The sequence below is a fragment of the Penicillium concentricum genome, assembly GCF_028827145.1.
Source record: "Penicillium concentricum strain IBT 3081 chromosome Unknown utg000001l_segment0_segment0, whole genome shotgun sequence".
In the NCBI taxonomy this organism is placed as follows: Eukaryota; Fungi; Ascomycota; class Eurotiomycetes; order Eurotiales; family Aspergillaceae; genus Penicillium; species Penicillium concentricum.
The window spans coordinates 7,684,397-7,697,930 of record NW_026622754.1 but is presented as its reverse complement, the minus strand read 5'-3'; the positions used below and the strand labels follow the sequence as shown (position 1 = coordinate 7,697,930).

The 13,534-nt window shown below is 46.5% G+C and overlaps 5 protein-coding genes across 5 annotated transcripts; 3 read left to right on the top strand and 2 right to left on the bottom strand.

Annotated features, from left to right (window-relative positions):
* Positions 1-202: 202 nt before the first annotated feature.
* On the bottom strand, positions 203-1,627 carry N7517_002968 (uncharacterized protein; the record flags this gene model as incomplete). The annotated part of the gene is made up of 6 exons (XM_056720698.1): positions 203-548; positions 612-642; positions 706-773; positions 835-952; positions 1,012-1,393; positions 1,451-1,627. Coding segments are annotated over 6 exons (1,122 nt in total), but the record flags the coding sequence as incomplete, so codon positions are not given.
* A 1,498-nt stretch (positions 1,628-3,125) lies between these two features.
* On the top strand, positions 3,126-4,707 carry N7517_002967 (O-methyltransferase family 2; the record flags this gene model as incomplete). Its single annotated transcript, XM_056720697.1, has 5 exons — positions 3,126-3,443; positions 3,512-3,638; positions 3,704-3,827; positions 3,885-4,339; positions 4,394-4,707. 5 exons carry the CDS (start codon positions 3,126-3,128, stop codon positions 4,705-4,707), a joined length of 1,338 nt encoding a protein of 445 aa, XP_056584832.1.
* A 1,125-nt stretch (positions 4,708-5,832) lies between these two features.
* On the top strand, positions 5,833-7,353 carry N7517_002966 (YchF/Obg family ATPase; the record flags this gene model as incomplete). Its single annotated transcript, XM_056720696.1, has 6 exons — positions 5,833-6,048; positions 6,142-6,302; positions 6,357-6,418; positions 6,473-6,687; positions 6,738-6,993; positions 7,049-7,353. 6 exons carry the CDS (start codon positions 5,833-5,835, stop codon positions 7,351-7,353), a joined length of 1,215 nt encoding a protein of 404 aa, XP_056584831.1.
* Positions 7,354-9,228: 1,875 nt separating this feature from the next.
* On the bottom strand, positions 9,229-11,295 carry N7517_002965 (pyruvate kinase CDC19; the record flags this gene model as incomplete). The annotated part of the gene is made up of 7 exons (XM_056720695.1): positions 11,142-11,295; positions 11,003-11,047; positions 10,889-10,935; positions 10,633-10,835; positions 9,671-10,504; positions 9,530-9,611; positions 9,229-9,477 (listed from the first exon to the last, which is right to left on the bottom strand). Exons 1-7 carry the CDS (start codon positions 11,263-11,265, stop codon positions 9,229-9,231), a joined length of 1,584 nt encoding a protein of 527 aa, XP_056584830.1. The 5' UTR covers positions 11,266-11,295.
* A 763-nt stretch (positions 11,296-12,058) lies between these two features.
* N7517_002964 (DUF1748 domain-containing protein) lies at positions 12,059-12,598 on the top strand (the record flags this gene model as incomplete). The annotated part of the gene is made up of 4 exons (XM_056720694.1): positions 12,059-12,061; positions 12,153-12,192; positions 12,253-12,295; positions 12,457-12,598. 4 exons carry the CDS (start codon positions 12,059-12,061, stop codon positions 12,596-12,598), a joined length of 228 nt encoding a protein of 75 aa, XP_056584829.1.
* Positions 12,599-13,534: the final 936 nt, after the last annotated feature.

The window sequence follows — 13,534 nt, the reverse complement described above, 5'->3', positions numbered from 1 at the left end:
TTCTAATCCTAGCATTCAACATAAGTAGTACATAATATATACATTGTAAAAAGAAGGTAAGAAATCCGTGAAAGGTGTGTGCAACCCGTGGACACTATTTTGCGCAGAAAATGCAACGCCCATCAGAAAGTGATTTGGTGGTCAATTCAGTTGTCCATGTTGCTTTTCGGAGGAGCTGAAAGCTCAGCCTCGCCTTGCGTCTTCACCAAGAAGTATGCCCCGGGCCAGTTTTTGGTGCTGATGGTTCGTATTCTACAGTCACGTCATCTTTGCGGTAGATATGCCCCATAGGGTGGCTCTTGGTCTTGTTGTCATCAGTGGGAAGGATGCTTTCTTGACTCTCTCGGTCGATGTTGGTGAAGCCGAGTTCGTCGTGGGTTTTTGATGGCTTAGAGCGATTGTATGAGGAGGGGAAATTGCTGCTGCCTTTGAACTGGTCGCTCTTTCCTTGACTGTAGGAGCCCATTGCTCGTTTACCGAGCATCATTTCGAGGAGGGGTTGTAAGGTGGGAATGCACGATGCTATAACGACGACGTCTGCTTCGATGCTACACGGAGAACAAAGGGTTAGATCATGTAACAGTAAAGATCATCAGATGGGAGATGCTTACTTGGTCCACATGACAAGGTCGGCAGTACCGTCTTTTGTTTTGGTCAGCCGTTGGTTGTAGCTAGAGGGATAACAGCGATTATAGAAAGACTCACATGTGTAGTCGGCTTTGTCGGCGAGCCCATGAAGTTGGGTACACTTGATAATTGCCATCGCAGAAGCACTTCATCGCCACTCCCGTCAGCTTCTGGGCAGTATGGCATAGTTTGGTTATATCGACTTACATTGCACCAAGCCCTAAAGCAGCACATAGCGCCATTCTCTTTCGTAGAGACATTTGGAGCTTCAGCAGGACGGTGGTCGGGTAAATGGCTAGAGTTAGATCAACAACAGCAGACACAGCTAGAGATACGGGGGTTAATAATGAATAGGTGCAAATTTTTGAATAGGAACAGACCTACCTCCAGTGAAGATAGCATAATCAATGAGCATCGTTGTACTCTTGCAGGTGGCACCTGCTGCCATAAGTCTAGGCGTCCATAACGCCTCTGCCGGATCGCACATAGTAAACAAGATCAAAATGCAGATAATGGACACGATAGCTGCGGTTCCAACCATCGTCCACAGTATAGCCTTATGCATTGGCTTGGGATTTAGGATGCGGGTCAACATGGAGGTCACAGCAATTTTGGGAATAGTGAAGGAGAGAATTCCAAACAAAAAGCTAACTGTATTGAGCAAAATGGCCATCTCCAGATTTTCCATAGTCAAGTACATGGCATGTTTTCCAAAGCCCACACTCACGCCTGCTGTAGAGATTGCACAGTATGCAAGCCCCATGATCTAGAACACAAGCTCCAGTTAGATTCGAATACAGAAGACAGAGCTCGATTTCTTTACCATGGAAACCACAATCAAATAATCATCCATACCAAAGTTCCGCAGCACCTTGAGTCGGATGTAGACCCTAGCTACGACCATGACAGTTGTTAGTCCGGTCAGGGTCCATAGCACAGCCAGGATCTTAGGACCCTTGTCATCATGAAGATTTTCAGCGGTGACCGCCATTATATTAAGCTTGATTCATAAAAAGCGAGAAAAAGTGAGGAAGTGCGACCCATTAGTTTATATAAATCTCTTGCGAGAAAGGACCTGCTAAAATTGACACTAGCACATAAGGATTTACATAAAATACATAGATGTAAGGACAAGATTGGCTTAAGTGTGCCGTTATTCGACCAGCTATTCATGGAAGTCCATTACAAGGAAATCCTTTGGTTTCTTAGCTGCGACGATCGCCCTATTTAGGAAGGCCGCATTGTTCATCCTTTGCAGACACAATGCCACTGTTCGGCGAGTAATCTCCGAGGCTAAGCTTGCCTATAATATTTTTAGCCCACTTTGAGTCAGACAGGGGTATGAAACCCCTGTCGCACTAGACAGTTAGTCGAAGTCGCTAAAGAACGACTCCTGAAGGCCTCAAATCCTGGTTTCTTCCTTATGTAAGCTCAATACCCGACATCGGGACATCGCAAATAGCCCTAGGCTCATACTGTCTTGATATCGAATAACCGGGTTGGCTTTGAAATCTGGCACAAATAACCTAAAAACAAACAATTGGATCATGCAGTCTAGAACTTGGCTAAAGTCTGGATCATATGTTGGAGGTTCTAAGAACGTACTAGTGATAATCCAGCTAGAATTTATTAGTCCCACAAAACTAGCCATTATACGAAGACCGGTTCGCCTGGATCTCCCCCAAAGCCGGAGTTGAATAAGACAAAGGTACAGAGTGCATCATCGTAAATATACTCCAGGAGTAGCAAAGCGTAGTAAATACGCCAAAAATGCGCCACTGTCCCATTACCCCGTTTTACGGGATTTGGTGTGGATATCAATATATTTCTTCCCACTCAGCCGGGCCTGTCAGAATCTTAGTCCCACTGATAGACATGCTCTGTCACTGTCATTCACATACACCGTATACATTCATGCAGTTCATTGAGCATAGAAAATATATTGTATATACACGGTTTTCGCACAAATAATGGGGGGATTCCAAGCTTACCTAGGTCGATTTGGCCCACCGACTACCTATAAAAGTACAATAGGCAGGTAAGAATTTCGTTTCTTCAATGCATCTCGTGATGGATCCATCCGCGGACCTGGAAAGACTCATCCGTTCGCCTCTAATTTTAATTTACCGAGTATAATTCTTGGCATTGAACGAGCCGTTGGACAATCTACAAGTTCATTGCCCGAATAGGAATGAAGTTGAACTACCGCGTCTCCACTTCCTCTGCCCCCAACTCCGGCAATGGTAAGAGACTGCAGTGTCAAAGCGTATGAATCCTGGTTGATCTTCATGACAGCGGACCCGCATAATTACACCCGGTCCAACCGTTGCTCAGGGGGTGTAGCTTTATTTAAAGAAAAGGAGACAGTGAATGCAGCTTATTGCAAAGGGACAGTTAATGTACTTTGTAATTTATTTAAAGACCCCTGGAGTACTTTTGACTTGTACATTTCTTCACGCTCTTCTGCACTTTCAAGCTTATCTATATTACAATCCACAATGGCTCCAGACATCGCAACCCTGAGATTGAGCGAAACTACCCACACGAACGGGGACTCGCAGAATAACGGCGCAAATTATACAAATGGAGACTGCCAGACCAACGGAGACCTCCATGATGCCTTCATCGATCGCAGAGCAACTTCCGCTAACACACCCGAGCTGGTGCCTGGCTTGGTCGATCAAGTTGCTTCCCTTGGCAAAGTTGCCAGCCTGCAAGATCACACCGATCGAACAATGCTTTTGGAGGCGGCTCGATCTCTGGTCTATGCACTTGAGACCCCACGTGAGGCTATGATCAGATACTGTTGGTCCCAGGTAAGCTCCTATGATTCTAAAGCTTCAGCTTTATGTCGTTGATGGCAACTAATTTATTGGCTTCATAGGCTACTCTTTATGCTGCTCTTGAGACAGGTGTTGATTTGGGAATTTTTGCTATTCTGTCCAAGGATGAGAAGCCCAAGTCTGCTGCCGAACTGGCCAAGGCCACAGGTGCTGACCCAGTCCTTCTTGGTATGTAACTTATCATATCACTATATGCCTTGTCAGTACACCTTACTAATCATATATCTGATTAGCTCGCATCCTGAAGCACTTGTGCGCAATGGGAGTCATCCTTGAGACTGGTCCTAATGAATACCGCCGCACGGGAATTTCCATCTCGTTGAGCTTGCAACGATACAATGATGCATACCCTTGCATGTAAGTCTGCGCCTGTGGACCTAGAATAAAGAGGTATAATACTAATTCTTTGGTTAGGACTAACTGCATTACCTCCGGTGTGCTTGCGCTGCCTGCCCAGCTCAAGAAGGACGGTTATGCTAACCCATCCAACGGCAAGGAGTGCGCCTTCCAGCGTGGATTCCGAACTGACCTTCACTTCTTCGAGTTTATGAAGGAGAACCCAGAGGCTGCTGGCCAGTTTAACAACCACATGTCTGTCTACCACCAAGGACGTCCTAGCTGGATGGATGTCGGCTTCTACGACGTGCCCAGCCTGTTCTCCAATGTTGCACAAGATGATGTTCTCCTTGTCGATGTCGGTGGCAGCATGGGCCATGATCTCTCAGAGTTCAGACGCAAGTGGTCTGATGCTCCTGGGCGCCTGGTGCTCCAGGATCTTCCCGATGTAATTGCTCAAGCTAAGACAGGGCAACTTCACTCCTCTATTGAGACAATGGAGCATGACTTTTTCACTGAGCAGCCTATCAAAGGTATAGTGTCCCCTTCTATAGCACTCTGTCAAAGCTAACCTTTTTCTTCTATAGGCGCTCGCGCTTATTATATGCACTCTGTCCTCCACGACTGGACAGATGATAACTGCCGCAAGATCTTGAAAGGTCTCGTGGATGTCATGAAGCGTGGACACAGCAAGGTGCTGATTAACGAGAATGTCATCCCAGATACCAACGCATACTGGGAGACAACTAGTCTTGATATTATCATGATGGCCGATTTCGCTTCGACTGAGCGGACTGAAGCCCACTGGCACGAACTGGTGAGATCTGCTGGATTGAAGATCACGAAGATTTGGAGTGCCCAGAAAGGTGTGGAGAGTCTTATCGAGTGTGAATTGGCGTAGGGGAGGTCTGATATTCAGAACTATACAACACACAATGTAGATATAGTGTTTAATTTAAATTAATATACTTTGAGAATATGTGGACCAGCGAACTGCCGGGCTTCTCCCGCTCCCGAAACAACGGATAACCCGGTGTTAAACAGAGTATAGAGTACTGCCTATTTATATGATGACTAGCACTTTCAAATACAGGAGAATGATATTAATACTAAAATGGTTTATAGCTAACTGTCCCAGGAGTAGACCTCCGCAAAGCCCACAAAGCCCAACGCCCAGCCCACTAATGGGCTGGGCCCTAAACAATAGAAACATTCCGAAAACATGACTTTTTCAATTGCCCTACGTTTAGATTCCGTTTCTAGCCCTTGTCTCAAGGTAATAATTTTACTATTTTAATCGATTCGAAATCATTTATTAGTTAGGTTTATATCACGTTTAAAAACGCGAGAACACGCGTTATTTAGATAATTTATAAATTATAGAGGTTCACTTTAAAAGTAGTAGTACTCCTATACAATTCTAATAGAAGTAGAATATAGCAATTACAAGACGCCAGTTTATACGCCTTCACAGAATCTTAGTCATCTAATATCACGTGTGCGTTATATACTTTTGATCAGACCACCCGCGCAACCCTAACAAATTGACTACGAAATGGCGCCCAGGTATAATTGTTGATATATATATATTTCTAGTTCATTTCACAATGTACATCTGATAGTTCTGTTTAGATTAAGCTGTTAAAAGATGATCATTAAAAATCTAAGTTCTAAGGTTAGAACCTTTAATAAAAATCTGCTCTGTCGAGACATCTAAACGTATTCGAAGTTGTTCTTCTTTGCTGTGTAGTTGACCGTCTCCCCTTCCAAAAGGCCTAAACTCTTCGACCAGAAAAGTTTTACAGTATCTTCAAGATTCCTCCAGAGATAATACCTGCTCAACTCCTTTTCCAACAACAATACTTAGTAGATTCGCCGTTATTCCAAGGTGGACCTCGGGAGAAAGGAGCAACAGTTGACCAATGACAACAAAGTCCTTAATTGCTGTAAAAAAAATCTGAGTTGACACACACTGGCCTTTGGGAACCAACTTGTCCTCAAAAACCGACGATAACTATATTCCAAGATGCCACCAAAGAAGGCAGTTGAGGCGCCGACGAACAATGTCGTCGCCTTCGGGCGCGTCAAGTCTAACCTCAAGATGGGTTGTGTTGGCCTGCCTAACGTGGGCAAGAGTTCTTTGTTCAACCTCATGACAGAGCAGAGCGCCTCAGCAGAAAATTACCCATTCTGCACCATCGAGCCAAATGAGGCGCGCTGCAGTGTTCCTGATCCAAGATATGTATGTTTTTTCCCTGTTTCGATTTCTGTGTGGGTATTCTCACGTGATGGATCTTAACCCTTCCTGGGAGGCTCTAGCTAATGTGAGATATAGGACTTCCTGTGCAAGGTCTGGAACCCACCAAGCAAATACCCGGCGTATTTGCAGGTTACGGACATTGCAGGATTAATCAAGGGAGCCAGTGAGGGCGCCGGCTTGGGAAATGCTTTCCTGAGTCATATTCAGGCTGTGGATGGCATGTACCACGTTGTCCGGTACGTTTATTCCAGAAATTTGAGGAATGAAAGCAGCTACTTACTATTCTATAGCGCATTTGATAATGATGAGGTCCTTCATGTGGATGACTCCGTCGATCCTGTTCGTGACTTGGGTAAGCCATTCCCCTCTGACATAGGAGAAATAGACTGCTGATGTTGCGATGCAGATACAATTCAGAGCGAGTTGTGTAAGAAGGATTTGGATATTCTTACCAAAGCCAAGATTGCTGAAGAGGCAATTGTGCGCAAGGCCGGAGGAAAATTCAAGATGCTGCCGCTGTTCGACGAGACGACTGCTAAGATTAAGGCACTCCTAGAACAGGATAAGCCTGTTAGAGATGGAGAGTGGACGACTCCTGAAATCGAGTTGATCAACGAGAAGGTTTGTCTAGGATTCCATAACATTCCAGAGACAATACTAACAACATCAAGTTGCGCCTTATCACTACCAAGCCGGTGATCTACCTCATTAACCTTACAATGAAAGACTACCTCCGCCAGAAGTGCAAGTACCTGCCCAAGATCGCGGAGTGGGTTAAGGCCCACGGCGGTCAAGGCTCAGACATTATCCCCTTCTCCGTCGAGTTTGAGGAGAAGCTGTGGTCCATGAGGGATGACAAGCCCGCTCTAGATGCCTTCATGGCCGACACTAAGGTCCAGAGCCGCTTGGGAAAGATTACTACCGAAGGTATGTGACGTTTTCGATATCCTCCTCGCGTATTTTATACTAACAGTTAAAACAGGCTTCACTAAGCTGGGACTGCAGTACTACTTCACTGCCGGCGAGAAAGAGATTCGCTGCTGGCCGATCAAGCAGGGAACACTAGCTCCCCAAGCAGCTGGTGTCATCCACGGTGACTTTGAGCGCGGTTTCATCAAGGCCGAAGTTGTAGCGTACCAGGACTTCCATGACCTCTGCAACGGCGAGAAGTCGATGGGCCCAATCAAGTCCGCTGGTAAGTACAGACAGGAGGGCAAGTCTTACGTCGTGCAAGATGGCGACATTGTCCATTTCCAGTTCAACGTTGCACCCCCAAAGAAGAAGTAAAGTCTCTTCGGAGTCATTGCTGGAAAGAAGTGAGGTCCCTGGCGCTTTTGCTTTCTAAAGTCCTCGCTTTTTGTCATTTTGATAAGGGACACATCGAGAAGTCATTTTTCGATGCCGAACAGTATCATTGAGCGTCTCTCCGCTTTGTCATGTAGTACATGATAACGAAGTGGATCCAAAACGGGTGAAGCGATATATGACTGTGCTTCGAGACATTCTCAATTTACTGGATGGTTTCGATAATCACCAGGTCTTTGGTGGAACAAATCCTGACTCTTGACGTAGTTCAGGATGTAGGGAAATCTTGCGCTTCCTTCCAAACTCATAACGACGGTATACAATGTTTGGCGTCCGTTCGTATGGATCTCCAGTGTGGCAAGGGTTAACCGACTATAACGTCCTTTTCGTAAGTGATTGGAAGATCCGCCATTGTAACGTATATGTTGGGAAAGTCTCAAGCAATAAAAATTTCACAAGGGCGATGCCTAAAACCCGCGAACTTCCTTTTCTGCGGTAAGCGGAATGATATGACTGGAGACGAAGGCCCCATTGCCATTGTATGATCTCGCCTCGTGGAACCAGAAGAAAAGACGCTTTCTAATATGCCAAACAGGCCTCTGGCATAACTCCTAATATGTGGGAATTTTCTTACTACAGAATACATAGTTCTCGGTATACACGTGCTTGCATGAAGTTCCTCTCGGATATTTTCTTGGAACAGAGCGTAACTAGTCCTTGGCTATGAAGAAATTTGTCAACGATCCACTTAGACTCAAATGATTGGTACATATAGCTGATCAAGGTTGGTGATAATGAATCTAGACAAATATCACCTTCGGGCAGTCATTCGACTAATTATTGTTAACACTGGGTGCTTGTGTATCTTTCTCCCTATATTGTAGATACTAGCGCAGAAATATTCCGGAGAAGATATGAAGATCGACAAAAGGATTATGTATGTTTAGTTCAAGAGTGCTAGTATAACATGTATAGTATGCATTAAATTGGAGTATGAGCAATAACCTACACATGTGGTTTATATGGCTTCTAAATGATGTCCCCACTACTATGATTTCAAGTTGAAATGACACAGATCTATATATTCAGGGTCTAATCTCATGGAACCATCGGCAGAAACCGGGATCGGGACGGCAAAGGCTCCCGGAAATTTGTTAAACAAATTCACTGGACTTTTTTTAATTCTCTTTCTAATTCTTTCATTGCTGTGACATCGAGAAGATTTCAAAAATCGCATTCTCTGTGGCAGAGAAGGGGAAGGACGGTGGACAGAATGCATCAACGGCATGTGCCTGATAATCGTCATCCCGGATGGGCCTCGGTCTCGCGGGTTTAAACTGCCTGCGTCGGGTCCCTGCGCCCCCCGCATCTGCTTTTTCTTCAACTTTCATTTTTTAATTTTCGCTTCTACTGACTGGGGTCTTCTTTGAAAAGGATCATTCTAGTTTCATTACATGAAATTCGGAGCAGTTGTTCTGCATTGCATTGGCTTGCTATGCATATGCGAGACTAAGCGACGAACCGCGAACTCTCTCGACGCGCGATCAAGTCTACAAGGACTCAAGCACAAAAGACCAGTGTCATGTCTATTCAATTTGAATTGTCTAGTCTTTACTGACTCACTAACTTGACCGGAAAGCATTAAATTCGTTTCATTTACATGAGCAATGCATTAACCTTCCAGAGTATGGTCCAGACCACACAGCGCAGAACAAAATTGGCTTCGAAGGGGAAAAAAAAAGCCATAACGGAGAAAAGAAAGAAGAGGTATGTATCCCATCCGCACACCGGCGGTAAACAAAGCACAATGGATCATTGATCACCAAAAGCTTACCATCTGATCAGTTTACAGAAGGTTTACTCCATGGCCAGACCGAGGTTCTCCTCGGCGGGCACCACACGAACGGTGTTGGTGTGGCCCATACCGCCGCGCCATCCCTGGACACAGACGATAGGGTCGCCCTTGTTGATGATGCCGAGCTTAAGACCGTGGTTGATACCCCACATGAGGCGACGGTCGACATCCTCCTGCCAGATCTTGACGTTGAAGTCAGGCTTGGACTCGGGGAAGTAGAAAGGCCACACACCGCGGTACAGGTGGGAGTACTGGAAACGTTGTCAGCAAAGAACGCCATTCGAACGATGGAATTGGACTTACCCGGGCAGCGGTCTCGTTACGAGTGACCATCAGGATGGGGCAAACGGGACGGTACTTGGACACAAGGCGAGCGGTTTTACCACTATGAACTTGTTAGTATGAACGTCACACAAACGACAAGAGCTCTGTTGCAATACATACCTGGTGGTCAGGACGATGATGGCACCGGCGTTCAGCTCCAGACTGGCGCTGACAGCAGCCATGGCAATGGACTCGGAGGTGTCAGTGGGGCGAGGGGCAAGGTTGCGCAGCTCGTCAAAGACGTTGAAGTGAGGAATGGCAACCTCGGCGAGCAAACAGGTCTCGGACATCATCTTAACGGCCTCGCAAGGGTAGTTACCCTTGGCAGTCTCACCAGACAGCATGACACAGTCAGCACCGTCAAGGACAGCGTTGGCAACATCGGAAACCTCAGCACGAGTGGGGCGGGGGTTGTATGTCATGGACTCCAGCATCTGGGTGGCACAGATAACGGGCTTGCCCTTGATGTTGCACTTAGCGATCATCATCTTCTGGGCAAGGAAGACCTTAGGGGCGGGGATCTCGATACCGAGATCACCACGGGCGACCATAACACCGTCGGTCTCCTCAAGAATCTCATCGAAGTTGTTGACACCCTGCTGGTTCTCAATCTTGGCGATGATCTGGATCTCCTTACCATCCTCGCCGAGGATGGAACGGATGTGCTTGATGTCGCTGCCGCGACGGATAAATGAGGCAAAGACCATATCGACCTTGTTCTTGACACCGAATCGCAAGTCGGCAATATCCTTCTCCGAGAGAGCGGGGAGGTCTACGTCAGTGCCGGGCAGGTTGACACCCTTGCGGGACGAGATGTTGCCGTTGTTCAAGCACTTGACCTTAAGGGTCTGCTTATCGACAATCTCAATCACCTCGAAGGACAGAATGCCATCATCAACATAGATGAGCTTGCCAGGAGTGATCACGTTGGTGATGTTCTTGTAATCCAGGTACCTGTCGTCACACACTTGTCAGTCCACGTCACAAGTCAAGCTCGTCCAGCCACGCAAATACATTGAGCGAATGTCGATTGGAACAGTTCTCTCTTCGGCAATAGGCATGATCTTAGGGAATGATCTTACATGTTCTTATCATCGGAAGCAGTGGCGTATGCCTCATCGGTGGTGATGTTAAGCACGGTGCCCTGGGCGATGGGGTAGTCCTTGTCACCGACGGTGTTACCGGTACGGATCTCGGGGCCCTTGGTGTCGAGGGCAATGGCGAGAGGGCGACCAGTCTGGACACGGGCAGCCTCGCGAGAGTTGTCAATGACAGATTGGTGGTACTGCAAGCAAGTCAGTTTAAGGTCTTCACCAGATGCTGATTGGAGATACTGACCTCATATGATCCGTGGGAGAAGTTCATGCGAACAACGTTAAGACCGACTATGACCATATCAGTTTAACTGCCCAACAAAACTGCTAATTTCCATCGGAAATTTTGTTGGCATACCTGTGCGGAGAGCATTGATCTTCTCAGAAGAGTTCGTCTTGGGACCTGATCGATTGCATGTTAGTAATCGGGATTTTTCTCAATTGCAACTTCTTCGACAGGCTCGACCTGAAAAGAGTCATTGAATGGTGTAACATACCAATGGTGCAAATGATGGAGGTACGGCGGAAGTTCTTCGCAGGCACCATCTCGGTGTTGAGCTTGGAGTGCCACTCCAGCTTCATGCGGTTGCTCAGGTGATCGAGGGAGCTGGTAGCCGCCATTTTGATATGATCAACAATTGTTGAATTAATGTAGAAAAGGTAAGGAAGTTCTGATCAATTATCAGAGAGGATGGTAGAAGAGAAAGGATGAGAGATGGAGGGGAAAGAGAAAACGGATGGGTGAGGGGCGGGAGGGAAAATGTTGGCCGCCGGTGTGAGTATCGGCATCCCAAGACATTTTTTTTGTCCGACACTAGACCATATCTATACCAAATTAACCTGTAATTTCGGCGGAATATGTATATTTGATTCATCTTGCTTCTCTCTCTTTGTTTAGCTATACTTTCTACATTTACTCCAAACCGGAGGTGTCGGCAGAGGCGGCATAAATACTCCAGGCAGAAAAAAAATTATATATCAACTCCAGACTGGGCTGACCGCAAAAAAGCGGAGGATTGCCCCGTGCTGGCCTACGCGCTGTACATTGGAGTCCCTTTATCGAATACTCTGTAAACGTGACAAATAAAGACACCCAATTGATCGAGGCCCCAGCCCAAAGACCCCAGAGGCGAAAGGGGATTTCGGTGGGATGAGCGCTTATCGATAGACCGAATTTGGACTAGTGTCGAGGTGGCCACATCCGGCCCCAGCCACATGGATTATGTCAGATCCTCGGTTTCACCAGCCTCATCTCCAGCCACTTTATAGACTAGACGTCATGTGAATTCACACGTGACCGCTCTTTGGGCGGTCTCCATGACAGCTTGGGTCTCCTCTTACTTTTGTCTCTCAAGCTTTTTGGTGACTGCCGGTTACTCAATATTAACAGTGTTGGCACCTTCTACTTGACATCATGGTAAGAGCCCTTTGCTGGTAGATCCTGGACAACCGAGGTCCCCCGAACATAGAGCATGCCATGACTGACTTGGATGTTCGGTGCAATCTAGTTCGGCCGTCTTACCCACTACGCATTTGATGCGGTACTCTGTGAGTCCCATGTCTCTATTATACCTTGGAATACAAACTAACTAGTGTCTTCAACCTCAGTCTCCGCCTTCCTGGCAGGTGTCAAGCGCTCCACGGGCCTCACGTAAATACACCCTACCCCTCACGATCCTCTTCTTCCGAGCTATCCTTTATTCTTCTCGTTTCTTGCCTTGGATGCTATCTATATGCATGGGAGAACCGTTGGCTAACTCTGTTTACCCCCGCGCACCCCCGTTGGGTCGTGTGTGCGTGGGACCTTCCTAGCCCCAGCCTCAATTCAGACAAGATCACAGAGAACAAAGACATTAAGAAATGGGTTGACAGCTACCTTGGTGTTGGCGAGTGGATGATGGATCAGTCAGTGGCTGTTATGGGCTCGTCTGCCTGGTTCGAACGACGCCGGTGATTGGCGCCGACATACTCAACTCGGGAGGCAATCGGCGATTTCTTTCTCGTGACTTGACTTTCGGCCATTTGATGTGTGTATGATTGCGGGGTCTGAAGTGGGACACTTGAAAACTCACGGGCGTGCATAAATCGCCGCGGGACTGAACTGGGGGCGCGAATCTGGGCTTGGCTTTGACGCTGGGCCCTATGACAATATGATACAATATCAGTACGTACAGATTGAGTCTGTTTTGTGGACGGTGTGTCTTCTCAAATTACCGCGACACCGCAAGTACATGCTTCAAGGCTGGATTGACGCGTGATGACCAATTATTATCTGGGCTTCAGCCTCCACTTTCGACCGATGCTTTTCAGGTCATGGCGTCTTGATTTTCTTTTCGATACCTTTTGTCTTTCTGCCTGTTCTATATCAACATACAAATCCAGTCAGAGTTTAGCAGACAATTTTTGCAATAACCCAGTCACAGACATGTCGGGAGGTTTATCACCAATAAAATGCAAGCCAAATAACCTGCTACCGTTTTCTTGCTTTATACCTAGGCTTGGGTCGGTATTGGATGCTTGAAGCTGGAGCTGCCGATTTTTTGACTCTCTGTCGGAAAATGGCGAGCTTTGGTCGAGAGTAAGTTTCGTTGTGAACTAACTACAATGATGTACACTATGTAACGTGCCAAGAATATCATGGTCCTCGAAAATATATGGCTTTTGAAGATTATGCGATATTTCACCTTGAGACTTCCTTGTTGTTGGCATAGAATAAGTTTATGGAAAGGTAAGAGATATGTGACAGAACAAGAATGTACAAAACTGGTGTGCAAGGCTATCCCAGTGGGAGAGATAAACAAATGAAGAGTCTTCGGATGGAAATGAGAATTCGGACGAAAAAGAGACCCAGGCGGAGGAACCATCTCTCAACAAAGGAATATTGAAAGCT